Below are 16349 nucleotides of genomic sequence, written 5' to 3' on the forward strand. Positions count from 1 at the left end.
GTCGTGAAGGTGCCGCCTCTCTGTCAGTCATAGTCTTAACATCTTTTAGCTTAGGACTCTGTGGCTGTGTCTCGTGTTGCTTGAACTGTTTGTGTTTGTGACGTGTGTCTCTCTCTCTTTCCTTCTATGTGTTCTTAAAATCTCAAGATTGAATTAAAGGCTTTATTGTACTGAAGCTATTTAAAGACTGTTATTGAGAGATTAAAGAAATAGTGTCAAATAGAAACTATGCCAAAACAAATTTCAGGAATTGGGGTTAGTGTTTTTTTAATCCATTGTCAGTGGGTCTGTGATGGTGTTTACCACCCTCCAATAGTTTTGGTTTGATATAATTAAACAACTGTTATTATTACTAAAATAAACCAGTATGATACTTTTATAAGTAGATGTGTGCCAGCCTCACGGTCAACTCCACCCCACTTCCAAATTCCCCACACCACACAAGACAAGAAAGCCAGTGAAGATCTTTTTTTTAAATGAAGTACTTGATGGAAATGAGTGTATAGACGTATTCTGGGCGATCCCTGCGGTTCTGGCTCCTCATGGCTGTCTGGTGGTATTTGCAGTAGATCCACAGGATGAAGCAGAGAAGAAAGAGCAGCGGTTGGCCATCATTGCCGACCACCTGGGCTTCAGCTGGACGGGTGAGTACGGCCTGTATTCGTCTGTATGTGTCTGTCCCTTTGAAAGTAGACCAATCACAGATCACACTGCAACATGCATGACTTCACAAAATGGAACCACCGTCCTGCCATGGCCCATGAACGAACCCGGCATAAACTGCCAACCCAGCCAGGAAATGCCCAGTGAAGTGAAAGTGAAACTTGTGATCGGTGTGAATGTTGTGTAACACTCGGTAATCTAGGTACCTAAAAACGTCACTTTTCTTCTTGTGAATATCATAGCTACAGTACACCATTATTGTTCTTGTGAAGCACGTTTGTATTTATAAAGGATTCTGAATTTCTATTTCTGCAACGCATTTGACCAAGTGAGACGTAGACCACCACACACTACATGACTTATACCGTATACGGCTTCATTAACAAGTAGTACATTATGTAGATCAATAGCTAAAGACACCTTTATTTGACTATATACATGACTAGTCTTATTGCGAACGCACTGAGCAGCTTACTATAGAAGCCAAGCAAAACTGTCTGTCTGTCTGTCTGTGCGTACGTGTGTCACGCTGTGACACCACCCGCCCGCCATCAGAGGGCGGAGCTGTATCACACACACAAAAATACACACACACACACACACACACACACACACCACACACAAGCACACGCAAATAACAAAGTACGTAATTTATTCTAATGTTGTTATTGCAATTTACGAGCTGCGTTCGCTTCCCACGTTCGCATGTCTTACTTGTGTTATTATAACTGAGCACAAACATCCACAGGGGAGGCGTACTATGATCCACAGAGGCAACCAGAGGAAGTGCAGCTGCTCTACATCTAAATCTATATTACACTACAATACACCAATATGTTGGGTACCTGAAAACTGTCTCTCAACAACATTTCCGTCAGAGCTAACAAACGTCACACTCTCTATCAATATCATAACATCTTTGTGATCAAACTGATCTCTATGTCATAATCAGAATCAACTTTGTCATCACATCATGATTACAGAAGTAAGAGTAGGTGAAATGTTGCAGTCACAGAAAGCGTTAGAATTGGAAAGAGCTAATACAGAGGAAAGAGCCACAGAACAGGTCATTCAGATAAATGAAATATACAAAAGTCCAAACATCTGGTGCATGATTATAAAAAAGTGCAATGGATAGGTGATTAGGTGTCACTATGGATGACAGAAATGCTTGTGCTTGTGCAGGTGAAAACATCTGGTATCTAAAAATAGCTGGAGGTATATCACAGTTTATTGTACATTGTGCATGAGGGTAGGTGGCATGGCATGGCAACAGGCCTCAGAGCACTTGTATCTGCTCAAAACCTAATTTACTGACATGCAGTATATCAGGCATACAGTAACAGTATATCAAGCAGAGTGAATCTTGGTGTTATAACCATTTGTTTTCTGTTCCCAAAGAGCTGGCACGTGAGCTGGACTTCAGCGAGGAGAAGATAAAAATGATAAGGATTGAGAACCCCATCTCACTACAGGACCAGAGCCATGCCTTGCTGAAGTTGTGGACGGAAAGGGAAGGAAAAGATGGCACAGGTTTGTGATCATGATAGATAGTATCATCAGCATTATCACTGTCACAACTAACACATTTTACAAATAGTTGGTGTCGGGTGGAAATCTTGTATGTACAAAACCATTACTTTTCAGGAAATGGAAAAAAATAGCAGACCTACAAGCTCGTAGCGCGCCACTCGGTGGCTCGCTATGAGCTTGTAGATCTGCTATTTTTCAATAGCTAAAGCATAACATAATGCTAACACCAAAAGGGGTTCCCGCCCAAAATGGGTTAATCACAAGCGCTTATACTATTCAAAGGTTAACTATTTATAAAACTCACAAACTTAATTAACCGCTTTCAACCTGGGTCTCTATTTTGGGCATGTCATTATAGGTGAACATTTTCAAAACTTGTCCAAAATAGCAGGAATTACAGATCTACACACGTCATGACACATTGACTGTGTTTACATGGACAATATTTCTTCATTCAGAATGAGCTAATTTCAAATATACTAGTGGAATATTCCTGTCCATATAAACTCAATTTTTCACTACTTTATGGGATACATACTGTCATACAAATTACAATTACAATTTAGGCATTTAGTAGCCTCTAAATCCAACACATGTAGAGTGTCTACAATAATATGCTATCTAAATTACACAAGTTAAGCCTTTGCATACGCCTGTAAGGTCGTCGAGGCTAGTGCAAGTTAAATGACAAGTGGTACTGCATGAAATATGTAGTTCTTCTGCCCAACAACAGTGATATCCCTTATGGTAATTACTCATTTGTGATTATTTTCCCACAGAAAATACGTTGATAAAAAGACTGACAAGGATCAATCGAATGGACATTGTTCACCTCATTGAAACCAAGATGAGCAAGTCCACGGAGGATGAGACATCATCACACACTTATGCAGAAATAGAGAGAACTATAGCGCTGGATCATCATAGTGAAGGTACAGTACGCTAATGCTGGCTTGATGTTGATGAAACCGTATCTAAAGAAAAATTAATTCCCAATCACTATACCGTATCACTTCTTAGGTTTCTCTGCCCTTCATGAGGACTTTGACAGTCCCAGGTCAGGCAGACGTTCAGAATCCACAGCCAGGAGGAGTCCAGGCTCTGGAAGACAAGTGCCCATGGTATCATTAGAGGACTTGTCCTCCAGCTTGTCATCGCTCCAGGAGACGGGACGGACAGAGACGGACGCGTCGGCAACGGGCCTCCTGAGACATGCTCAGAAGGATAAACTGCAAAAAGAAGTAGAAATAACATAGTAAGTATTTCAGGATTGTTAATGAGTGTGACCATTTTTTTGGGGGGGTGGAGGGATGTTTTGTGGTTTTAAGATACCTTGAGGAGGAGCTTAGGTGGCGCAGTGATTAAGTGCCTGCTCAGTGCCCACCACCACAGAGGTTGTGGGTTTGAATCCACCTGGCATTATCAAGCGTTGTCAAGCGCTAGCCCCTCCTATGTCCAGCTTTCCGGGTTTGTGTGAACACAAACATTGGCTTGTGATTGGCTGATCACCCCATAGTGAGGATTTGATGTAAGTAAAGTACATATTGAAGATAAAAGTGAGGGCAGAAAAGTGAAGATGCCAAAAGTGATTGGCAGGAATGACATTTTTGATCATTGGCTGAGAGCGGAATTTGATGTATGATGATAAGAGCGCCCCTCACCTCACACTTAAAATAATTCAAATCAGTCTCATGGTGGCGCTATAACAGGCCAATTTATGTTCTTACAGTACCTATAACTGCACCAATCTATGTACAACTTTGTAGGCGCACTCCCTAGAGGCGAGAGGAGAAAAACCTTGCCCTTTTTTGTCCACTTTCCCATATTCCACCCCGATTGGCTATGATTGCCTTCCAAAGTTTGCAGGATTGGTCCATTTTGAACAAAATGCCTCAAGTCTTCAACACAGTGTGCGATGTCTGTGAAACTATGCACGCACATTCCCACTAGTTGTATCCGTTGTGGAGACTAACCATTACAAACCTTTTCTATTCTCAGCACAACGCAAGGAGATTGTGAAGAAGCAACAGAATCGGTACACCAGGGTGATCTAAAACGAGTAAGTCCTGTCTTCACATTGTACCGCACCTCCCCCTACGAGCTCCGGTCCCATGTGATAGATCCTGTGTACAAAGGGGTACCCGCATTGTCTGGCCAGGTTGCCCCTCCTCCGTATCCCACTGTTGAGCCAGCTGTGGAGTCGGCGGACGAGGAAGGGGCTGTGGGTGGAGAGGGATGGAGCTTGGAGTGCCTACAGACGACCCGTCCTGAATATGGCAGTCAGTGGTTGTCACCGGTGACTTGGCGAGAGTCATCCAACCATTCTCGAACGGGTGTGTGTGAAAGTCGCCCGTTGACTATGACGGATTTTGGCGATAGTTTGAGGGAGTCTGATCAGGCTGAGCCAGATTTCAGTGAAGCGGCTGTGGAATTGAAGGGAACCGAGGGAGATGATAAAGATCCCTCCATTGCTTCAGTTACAATTACTCCCCCATTGACTGAGACCGTCTCAGCAAAATCTTATACAAGTAGCATTACACATGAAGTTAGAACTGAAATACTGTCTCTGCCCGGTGAACATCTCTCTACTGCTAAGGCCGAACCAGCAACCATAAGACAGGCTATTTCAGAGGAGCATTTGAATGAAGTAACTCGTCGACTGTACGGTGTCCTTTATGGGTCTGACATTGATTTGACAGCTTCAGATACTGAAAGGGTACCGCTAGAGGCTAAGGATACATCCAGTGAAGAGTCAATCCAAGCTACATTGGGGATGGATGAAGTTCAGGTGGCATTTGAGGTTACAGAGGTTTATGAAGCCATATCCCAAACCTGTGAGCCTGCAAATGACACTGCCAATCAATCATTGCCCTGTGTCATTTGTCCAATTTCAGTGGTTCAAAAGGACCATTCCATGGTCTCAACAGCCTTCATTCAGGTGTCACATGACTCAACTGCAAAGCCCTTAAAGGAGCTAGTAAGTCCTCAATCAGGCAAATCTCTCATACAAGGGGTTGAGTATAGCTTTGAGATAACATTACCACTCACACTGGATGGAACTCAAAATGAAGATATAGCCTACATAGAAACGGCAGCAGACTCACAGACCTCAACATCAGGCTACGATAAACAGGCCCGTAGGCCCCTGACACCTGAAGTAGGTGTAAATAGGTCCCCATCGCCCGAATTGGCATCAGACTCAGAGTGCATTCTTGAACGCCAAAGGTCAGCATATAGATCATCTCTTCAATCTATGACATTTGCCGATACGTGTCAGTTGGAATCACCCGACTCGCCAATACATATGAATTGTCCACTCATTCCTGACATGTCAGTACAACTGACAGAGAGTAGATCCTCATCACCAGACTCAATAATATTTTCAACAAAGGGACTGAGTCATATTTGGCCTGACTCCACTATACCTCATATTAGGCCCTTGTCTCCCCTTCCACCCCCTGTTGTTCAATGGGAAGTATTGCTGACTGCACCAGAGGCTACATCCAAGGTGCAAACATCTGAAACAGAGGAAAGGCCATTGACACCAATGGTTCCAAACAAAAAGCCATTTGGGAGGCCACTTTCACCAGACAGTGACTACAGTGGAGGTAGATCTAACACAGCACTATTTCATAAAGATTGGCCATCTTCACCTATTTCAATTGCATCTGGAGAAGAATGCATAGCATTCTCCCTTGACTCACCCATACCAGACCTCAGAGCAGAATTACCTACAGAAGACACATCCCCATCACCTGTAGAGTCAATCTCTGAGTTTGATGATGACTGGGTTGTTGTGTCTGTGTCCGACACTGAGGAAACAGAGGAAAGACCAGAGTCAGTAGCTGACAGTAGCTCTCCAGAATCAGTAGCTGACTACAAACCTACGTCAGCAATGTCGATGGCAGAAGGAAGAGTGTCATCTCCCCAATCGGAGTTATTTTCATCTTATGTCATTACAAATACCTCAGAACGTCATACAATAGCAACCGAGTCCACAGAACCTTTACCTTCTGCAGAAATACAAGTGCCTGAGTATGAACTTCATACAATAGCAACCGAGTCCACAGAACCTTTACCTTCTGCAGCAATACAAGTGCCTGAGTATGAACTTGTGTATGATGCAGAGCTGTGGAAGTTGATTTCTCAAATCCATGATCCACAGTATGTAGGAGAAACATTCCATAGTAAAACAGGTGTATTTCAGTATGCTGGACATGGAACAGCATTGTTAACAAAGGACCCTAAACTAAGTGCACCTGCGTTTCTTTCTGACATACTAGTGACACTTGTTTCTAAAACCAGACCTCTTTCCTCTGAATCTTTATCTGACTACAGGCCACTGTCACCCGAGTCACTTATCTCAATGGTGAATATCAGAGCAGTATCTCCTACATCTGTCTCATCAGTCAATGAACACAGATCACTGTCACAAGACTCTCCGATTCCCCAATATGGGCAGTCTGACTCAGTGGCTTTAGTGACCGTTTCTGACACAGGAGATGATCCAATTCCAGTATTTTTGGAAAACAGACCATCTTCACCTGAATCAGTAGCATCAGCTGGAGAGCATAGATCACGGTCATGCGACTCACCCATAGCTGACTTCAGACAAGCACAACCTGTATCTGTACTTGGACACAGCCCATCATCTGCTGAATCTTTATCCTCAGATACGGAATATATTACAATGGCTCTTCACTCGGTAAGCACAGAGGATAGGTCAGAGTCACCAGATGCTTTGTCATCAGGAAAGGTTGATGCAAAGTCTAGTTTACATTTGGAAACTTTGGCTGAATGTGGCTCTGTGGCTGAGATGGTTCAATCTGAAAATGTATTGACATCTGCTGAGCCCATACCTCTGAATTTGACATCTGCAATGCCACATACTTTCAATAATGACCAGCTAGATGCTAAATCACATATACTGACTAAAGAAACTAATACAGTTACATCTGGATTAGACTATTTAACAGAGGATGTATCTCATGAGTCGTCTAAACCAGGAGAAACAAAGGAGGCAAAACCCAGCCTGATAACTGATAAGGCAAAGACTGTGAAAAATCTAAAATCCAAGAAATCAAGCAAAACAGAAGTTGAAACTGCCAGTGATGTTACAAAATGTGAGGTAGTATCACCTGCATCTAGTATAGAAACACAGCTGAAATTGTCCAATGTAGCTGAATCTTCAGATCATATGTCACCTCAGAAATCAGAAACTGTGCGTGGTAATGGCATTACAGACCAACCTATACCAGTAAAGTCTACAGCACCTATACATGAATGTCATATGGACGTATCCCCAACAGCAGTCAGAGTGCCAGTATACAGACTTGTGTATGATGCAGAGCTTTGGAAGTTGATCTCACATATCCGTGACCCACAGTTTGTCGGTGAAACCTTCATGAGTAAAACGGGAGTCTTTGAATATGCTGGAACAAGGATAGAGCATATTCAAAGTGAACGACATTTGACAGATGTGAATGACCGTACTGGCCTACGATCAGAGCCTAGACCTTTGTCACCGGAAGATTATTATGGTTTAGAATATAGACCCATGTCACCTCAATCGCTGAGGTTGATGGCTGAACTGAGAGCAGATTCTCCACAGTCAGTAAGGAGTTTAGATGAGAACAGCATGTTGTCTCCAGACTCACCCATTCCCCAGTATTTTGTTTCTGAACCCTTGTCATTGTCAGATATGGAACTGGAGTCTGATTTACACAGTTCAAGGCTTTTTGAGGAGAGGCCAGTGTCTCCTGATTCAATAGCATCTGTAAATGAATACAGAGCACTCTCACCTGAGTCACCGATTCCTGAGTTTTGTCTGTTTTATCCTGAGTATGCCGTTTTCTGCAGAGAATCTAGGTGCTCGTCACCTGAGTCAGTATGTTCAGAAGTAGAATATGGGGCTATCTCATCATCATTATTCTCTGAGGCCAGACCCTCATCTCCAGATTCTGGTGATGAATATAAAGCAACCATGTACACAGAAAATGACAAGGAGCCTCTAATGGAAAAATATAGACCAATGTCACCTGATTCTGAGTCCGAATTTCGACCACTGTCAGCTGACGAGCTTAACGTTATCAGATCAGATTCTCCAGTGTCTTTTAATTATTTTATATCCTTTCCACCAGATTCTCCTGTTCCCCAATTCTTTATTTCGCATGCTGAAGTTGTACAGTCGGCTGTTCGGTCAACCTCACCAGAGTCAGTGTTGTCAAGTGTTGAATCAGAAACCGAATTGTGCATCCCATGGCTTTTCAGTCAAGATAGGGCCTCCTCACCTGATTCAGTAATATCTGTAAATGAAAACAGGGCATTGTCACCTGACTCTCCCATCCCTGATTTTAAACTACCAATGACTGAGTCGGACACAGTTGAATATAGATCCTCTTCACCAGAATCAGTGCTCTCAGATATTGAATATGGATATTCGGCTTCAGAGGCCCATGCTGAGCTGAGACCAGACTCGCCTGACTCTGTTGTACTCGAGCCTGGAGAAGGGCCTGCAGTAGCTGCGCCAATGTTTAAAGTGATCCAGATACCAGTTTACAGACTAGTGTATGATGCAGAGCTTTGGAAGCTGATCTCTCAAATGAACGACCCTCAGTATGTAGGAGAAACGTTCATGAGCAAAACTGGAGTGTTTGAATATGCTGGAACAAGGACAGAGTATGTAAAGATTGAGACGGATATGAAAGAGCTTGGTAGAGCCCTGTCACCAGACTCTGTGTCAGAGTATAGACCTCTCTCACCTGATGAACTGGTTGTTCTCAGATCTGATTCCTTGGAGTCAGTGAAGTCCCTGGATGAATACAGGGCTTTGTCTCCAGATTCACCCATTCTCCAGTATTCATTCTCGCTCCCTGAACCTTCAGTTTCAGGAGTTAGAATGTCATCACCTGAACCTGTATCTGACACCGAAACTGAGTTATTTGACACTACATTGTATCATTTTGAGTGTAGGTCACTATCTCCTGAATTGATGAACAAACACAGGCCTCTCTCTCCTGACTCACCAATACCTGACTTTACAGCAGTTTGTCAGGAATCTGTTTCTATGTTTGGTGTACGTAGATCTTCCTCCCCTGAGTCATTTACCTCAGATATTGAGTATGCACCGTTGATTTATGATCAAACGGCCTATCCTGGTGCTCAGGATAGGCCAGATTCTCCGGAATCAGTGGCATCAGAGGCTGAGGAGAGACCATTTTCACCAGATTCAATTCCAGAGTACAGAACCTTATCGCCTGAGTCAATGATGCTGTTGGAAGAGATTAGGGCATCATCTCCTGAATCAACAACATCAGTCAATGAGTTTAGGTCTTTGTCACCAGATTCTCCTTTACCACAGTATACAAACTATATCGAATCAACCATATACATAACTGGAAGCAGACCATCGTCAACTATTTCTGTAATGTCAGAATTTGAAATGGAGGTTTTGGACACACACTTATTTTCAGTTGACGGGAGGCCATCTCCTTCTCATTCAACAGCATCTGGAGATGACTATAGGGCTCTCTCCCCTGATTCTCCCATACCTGATTTCAGACAGGCTACTCTTCAACTATTGGCTTCAACCGCAGGGTACAGATCTATGTCGCCGGAGTCAGTTATAGATATAGTGTCACTTGATTCTGACTCAGAGGACAGGGCTTTCTCCCCTGAATCAGTGATGTTAATGTCACATCTCAGATCATCTTCTCCTCAATCAACTGGATCTCTGAACGAATTAAGACCTCTGTCGCCTGACTCTCCCATTCCTGACTTTAGACAGGCACTACAAGAGTCTATCATGTCACATCTGGGAACCAGGTCCTCTTCACAAGCATCGCCGTCCTCTGATTTAGAGATGGAGCCTGAATTAACATTCACAATGTTCTCTGAAGAGAGAGCATCATCTCCTGACTCAATGGCCTCGGTTAATAAACACAGAAGACTTTCACCGGATTCTCCCATACCTGCATTTGAACACGTATTACCAGTGTCATATGCTGGCGCTATGGAATTCAGGTCCTCGTCACCTGAATCAGTAGCTTCAGAAATAGAATTTGCCCCTCTAATTTCCCAGCTCTATGAAATTCCCAGCTCTTTGAAGTGTATTAAGTGGCTTTTCGAGGACAGACCAGATTCTCCTTATTCTGCTGCATCTGGGGATGAGTCTAGACTATCACCCGACTCTCCCATTCCTGAGTTTAGACAGGCAGTACAAAGTTCTGCCATTATACACATGGGAACGAGGTCCTCTTCACTTGAGTCATCGTGTTCAGATTTAGAGATGGAGCCTGAATTAGCTTTCACGACGTTCTTTGAAGAGAGAGATTCCTCTCCTGATTCATTAGCATCAGTCAGTAAACACAGAAGACTTTCACCAGACTCTCCCATACCTGAATTCAGACAGGCTATTCTTCAGCAAACAGCTTCAACGGCAGGGTACAGATCCATCTCACCTGAATCAGTTAGTTCAGATGTAGAACACGGGGTTGTGTCTTTAGCGGGACTATGCGATGAAGGTCGACCCTCCTCTCCTAATTCGGTAACATCTGGAGATGGATACAGGGCCCTGTCTCCAGACTCACCTGTACCTGAATTTAGAACATGGTTACTTGAACCTCGTCCATCATTTGTTGATTTTAGATCATCATCTCCAGAATCTGTTACATCAGATATTGAGTATGCACCTTTGTTTTGTTCAACATTTGTCATTGAGGATAGAGCAGACTCGCCAGAGTCATTCCTATCGGAGGTTGAGGAGAGACCTCTGTCACCTGATTCCGAGTCAGAGTACAGGCCTTTCTCCCCTGAATCAGTGATGTTAATGTCATTTATCAGATCATCATCTCCTCAATCAACTGGATCTGTGAATGAATTAAGACCTCTATCACCTGACTCTCCCATTCCTGACTTTAGACAGGCACTACGAGAGTCTATCATGTCACATCTGGGAACCAGGTCCTCTTCACCTGCATCACTGTCCTCTGATTTAGAGCTGGAACCTGAATTAACATTCACAATGTTCTCTGAAGAGAGAGCATCATCTCCTGACTCAATGGCCTCAGTTAATAAACACAGAAGACTTTCACCAGATTCTCCCATACCTGCATTTGAACACGTATTACCAGTGTCATATGCTGTTGCTATGGAATTCAGGTCCTCATCGCCTGAATCAGTAGCTTCAGAAATAGAATTTGCCCCTCTAGTTTCTCATCTCTTTGAAATTCAGGACAGACCAGATTCTGTAGCATCAATTGATGAATACAGATGTTTATCACCAGACTCCCCACTGCCCCAGTACATACAGCCTGAGCCTAGCATGTCAGCAGTAAGATACAGATCTGTATCACCTGACTCAATATGTTCTGACATATATTTGGATACGTACGAATATATGTCTGAAACATCCATATTCTATGAAGACAGGCCCTCATCACCAGATTCAATAGCATCTGGGGATAACGATAGGGCTCTGTCACCTGATTCCCCAATACCTGCATATGGACAGGCAATATTTGAATGTATTGCAAACCCTTATCGATCATCATCCTCACCTGAGTCAATTACTTCTGATATTGAGTACATATTAAGTGAATACTTGACATCTGGAACTTTTGATACTGAACTTAGACCAGATTCCCCTTTATCTGTTACATCAGAGGATGGGGAGAGGCCACTATCAGCTGAATCATTAACAGAATACAAACCCATGTCACCTGAGGCGCTTACATTACTCAGACATATCAGGTCAGTATCACCAGAATCTACTGGATCTGTTGATCTGTCTCCAGATTCACCTCTTCCTGCTTTTGCACAGAGTTTCATTGAGTCTAGCACAATGGAAACTGGTTATAGGTCTTCATCACCAGAGTCTGTAATGTCAGACATGTTCTCTTCTTTGCTTGATGTATCTTTCACTGAAAGCAGACCACAATCACCCAAGTCAGTGATATCAGATCATGAATACAGATCACTTTCTCCTGAATCACCAATACCTGACTTTTCAAAGGCCATTGTAGAGTATTCCATGACTGTGAGAGACTTAACAGAGGGTGAATATTCAGATTCCGATGACTTAATGCCAACTGTGGATTATTTTGTTAATGAAGAGAGACCAGAGTCACCTGAGTCTATTGAGTCAGAGGCAGATGAATTACGACTATCACCCAAATCATCAGTAACTGAACTAAACGTCCCAGTGACTACTAAATCAACCACTGAAACCTTATCCACAACAATGGCTCCCACATCATCACAGGAATCAGCCATTCTGGTTGCAGAGTATAACCTGGTTTATGAGGCTGAGCTGTGGAAGCTAATTTCTCAAGTGCATGACCCTCAGTATGTGGGGGAAACATTCAGTAGCAAAACAGGGTTTATGGAATATGTTGGCAGCACATTAGAGTACGTAGAAACTGTTTACTCTGCCACAGAACCTGTTTCAGAAGGGTCTACAATGGAAACTATCCAGGTTGATCATGAAAAACTGTCTGCTGTAAGCCCGCTACCACCAATGATTGAACACGTGACTCCTTCGCCAACCACCCAATACAGACAGACAGAGCATAGCTTTGAAAGAGCTGTCCCTCAGTCAGGTTTAAGGTCGGGTGATGATCAGGGGGTTATATCAGCGTCTGATTCAGCCATGTTGACAGAAATGAGGGCATCATCATCAGAATCGAACACATCCATTGATGAGTTTAGAGCACTCTCTGCAGATTCCCACGTGCCAGAATTTAGAAACGCATTACCAGTATGCATAGCATCACTTAGGTCTGCATTGCCATCACCAGAATCTGTTGCATCAGATATAGATTATATGCCTTTGGGTTTGGAACATTTGTCCACTGAGCATAGGCCAATATCTCCAGAACCTGTGGTGCCAGATGATCAGGCTGAGAAAGACAGACCTCTATCACCCGATTCAGAATCTGAATATCAACCTGTGTCACTTGAGTCAGCTATGCAAATGGTTGACCAAAGGTTCTCCTCCCCAGAATCGACACCCGAGCTTACTGAAAACAGCCGGCTATCTCCAGACTCACCTGTCCCTCACTTTACTGTGTCACTGGTGGAATACACCACCACATGGACAACACACAGGTCATCCTCATCCGACTCAGAGAGTTCAGATTCAGAGTCTGAGGTGGTTGTCACATCATCAAGAGCCATTGAAATTGAGAGGAGGCCGTCCTCACCTGAATCCATATCATCTGTCAACGAGTTCAGACGATTGTCGCCTGACTCACCTGTACCCGAATTCATGAGAATATTGTCATCCTATTTTATAGATGTTGACCCTGAGGAAATGTCGTCTTCACCTGTGTCTTTCAGTGATCAGTCATCAGACAGTGAGTTTGTACCAATACCGTTTGATTACTACATTGATGATAGTCTAAGGCCATGGACGCCGCAATCTGTTGATTCAGAAGAGGCGCCAGATTTAGGTTTGGAGCAGGAAGAGGTTTTAGTCTCTGAAGCAGAACATTTGAGTCATGTGACACCTGTTTCAACGGTTGAACAACTTCCACTGGCTCCGTTTGATTACTGCATTGATGATAGTCTAAGGCCATGGATACCGCAATCTGTTGATTCAGAGGAGGCGTCAGATTTAGGTTTGGAGCAGGAAGAGATTTTAGTCTCTGAAGCAGAACATCTGAGTCATGTGACACCTGTTTCAATGGTTGAACAACTTCCACTGGCTCCAGACGAAGAGCTTATGGTTGTCGCCCCATTACTAACTTCGGCTAATGAGTCAAAGATTGAGGACGGACATTTCAAAACAGATGGTCAAAAGATAACCAGATCAGAAACAATATCTGCACATGAGGAAAAGCTACACCACGAATCAGCACACACTGGAAAGATGTTAACTTTGCAAACCACTCACGGTGAGGAAGAGTTGTCACATGAAGACAGTCCCGCTACACCTGTGAAGGCCCAGGACATAAAAGAAACCAGAGAGGAAATCCTATACACCAGTGCTGTTGAACAAACACCCACGACTGCCACACAGAGGGTAAGAGAAAGAGCATGGCCGTCGTTGCGAGGGGTTGCATCACTTGCCAGTTGCCACAGAGGAACACATTAACATGTCACTTGAATGGAGGACACTAACCGTGTGATGTGTCTGGATGAAGTGAGATCACAAAATGGAGTGTGCTCTGGTTTGTAACATGTGTGCAACAATAAATTAAGTGATTACTAATTTCACTTTCTCCAAAGCTAGATCGGCAGCTAACCCTTTTCTGGCATTCAAGTTATTATAGTCAAGGCACATCTTACGTCTAACCAGATGTTGCTTGTGTGGAAAATAATTGTAGTTTCATTGATTGGTGAAAATGTGAAGTGAAGTTAATGGTGCATGCACCATGAAGTGTACGTAATGTGTTGTTAATCAGATGGTAACTGACATTCATTTTCAGAGCGCACCTCAAACAAAGGAAACACAGTTGCAGATGGAGAATAAAGTAGAAAACAAGCTGCTGACCATTGCAACAGAGACACAAGAACTCGATCAGTCATCAGCCCAATCGCATGATTTCTCGGAGTCCAGTGAGCTTTTTTCACCATTGTCAAGTTCCTATCTAGTGCCACCAGATTATGATGCCATATTTTCAGGACATCAGGCCCCGAGAGCTTCTGAATGTAGCCGAGCCTCTCCGTCAGACCTGAGTCCTGTCTCCTCGGTGTTCAGTGACCTCCCTTCAGCTCAGGGTGTCTCTCTGGCCACCCCAAAGGAAACTGCGGAAGACTTACAGTTCTCTCCAGGCTTCAGGCAAGTCCTCTCAGAGTTTGAAAAAACACTCTCTGAGTTTGGAACACAGCAGTCAAAAGTCTCAGAAGAACGCCCAGAATCCTCGCTACACTCCGACTCCGATGTGGAGTTCTTTGACTGCCATCAGGGCTTCGCAGACTTGTCCGAAACAGAAATCAGCTATCGGATCTCTGAGCCCCCATCCCCTATGCCCGGTAGCAGCCCTGAAACTGGCTTCTTTAAAGAAAGCCCCCCTGAATATGCAGGCCAGTCGTTCCTTCGGGTGGATCATCACAAGCGCTTCTCGTCGGGCAGTGAAGAACTCAGCGACTTGAATTATGATTCAGAAGGTGCTAAAGAATACAGCGTGCCTGTTTGTGAGGAGCTACCCTCCAGAGATGAGGCAGGCTTTGATGATGATGATGACTTTCTGGGAAGGGTAAGAGGTCAAGCATGAGCTCACCGCTGCCCTGGTTCGTTCGTGTCCTGCCTGCTCGGGCTGCTTGCAGTGGGGCTGCACTTGACATTAAGAAGGCTGCCAAACTAAAACACACAGCTTAAGAGTTTTTTTTCTTCAAATAATTAAACTAGGAGGCTAATGAGTGCCTTGTTTGCATGTGTGCATTCACCTATACTGTACATACAATAACAGAAAAGGTCTAACAACAGAATAGAATATTGGATGGTGATTGGTGACTGAAAATGCTGGCTGCGACGGAGTTGGTGTGCTGTGTTGACAGCACAGCTCATTTTTGAGCAGTGCACACCACTCCAATGACTGGCCGCGTGTGTCCCTATGTCCGTATGTCTGTCCGTTTGGGGTGTGAACGGCTGCAATACCGCTGGGTGACCTAAAGTGGCACCGCTGAACACTGCACTTACATTGAGCACCACAGCTATAACAATACATGTATAACTAACAATAAAACTGTACCGTACAGTACAGTAACTATCACAATAAAAGTATCGTTGCACTGCTCAATTCACACAGGTGTGATTTTTAACTAAACATTGACCTTCACAGGGTGTTGGGACTTAATAGATTGTGTAATAACGCTGTATAAACCACTTTCACATTGGTTTGACCCTTTTGCTCATTTTGATTTTGGCTTGTCATTTCCATCCATGCACGTCCGTTTAGGTCAAACGTTGTGATACATCCACCTGTACCTCCTCTTCATCTTCTTTCAATGTTGCGTTATCCACATTCATACCCTCATCTATTGGTTTTAAAGGACCTCTCTGTCAAGGTAAACTACGAAAGCCAAATCCCATTGCTAAAAACCAAGAGAAAAGAAGGGACAGGTTTGCCTGCTATGATATAGTGTAGATGACTGATTTATCCTGTTGTGCCTTGATCAAGTCGATACACAACAGGTGCGCAGCCACACCC

General features: G+C 43.7%; 1 protein-coding gene across 1 annotated transcript in view; it reads left to right on the forward strand.

Annotated features, from left to right (window-relative positions):
* Positions 1–16349, forward strand: part of LOC310875323 (uncharacterized protein) — a gene marked incomplete at its 5' end in the record, with an annotated part of 119778 nt that overhangs the window by 95474 nt on the left and 7955 nt on the right. The window contains 6 exons of the mRNA XM_083788521.1: positions 567–644; positions 2065–2196; positions 2976–3128; positions 3217–3451; positions 4195–14218; positions 14625–15395. Of these exons, the coding sequence (XP_083644647.1) occupies positions 567–644; positions 2065–2196; positions 2976–3128; positions 3217–3451; positions 4195–14218; positions 14625–15395 (11393 nt within the window). The remainder of the gene's footprint in view (positions 1–566; positions 645–2064; positions 2197–2975; positions 3129–3216; positions 3452–4194; positions 14219–14624; positions 15396–16349) is intronic.

Source organism: Protomyctophum parallelum, assembly GCF_964188405.1.
Source record: "Protomyctophum parallelum genome assembly, chromosome: 18".
Lineage (NCBI taxonomy): Eukaryota > Metazoa > Chordata > Actinopteri > Myctophiformes > Myctophidae > Protomyctophum > Protomyctophum parallelum.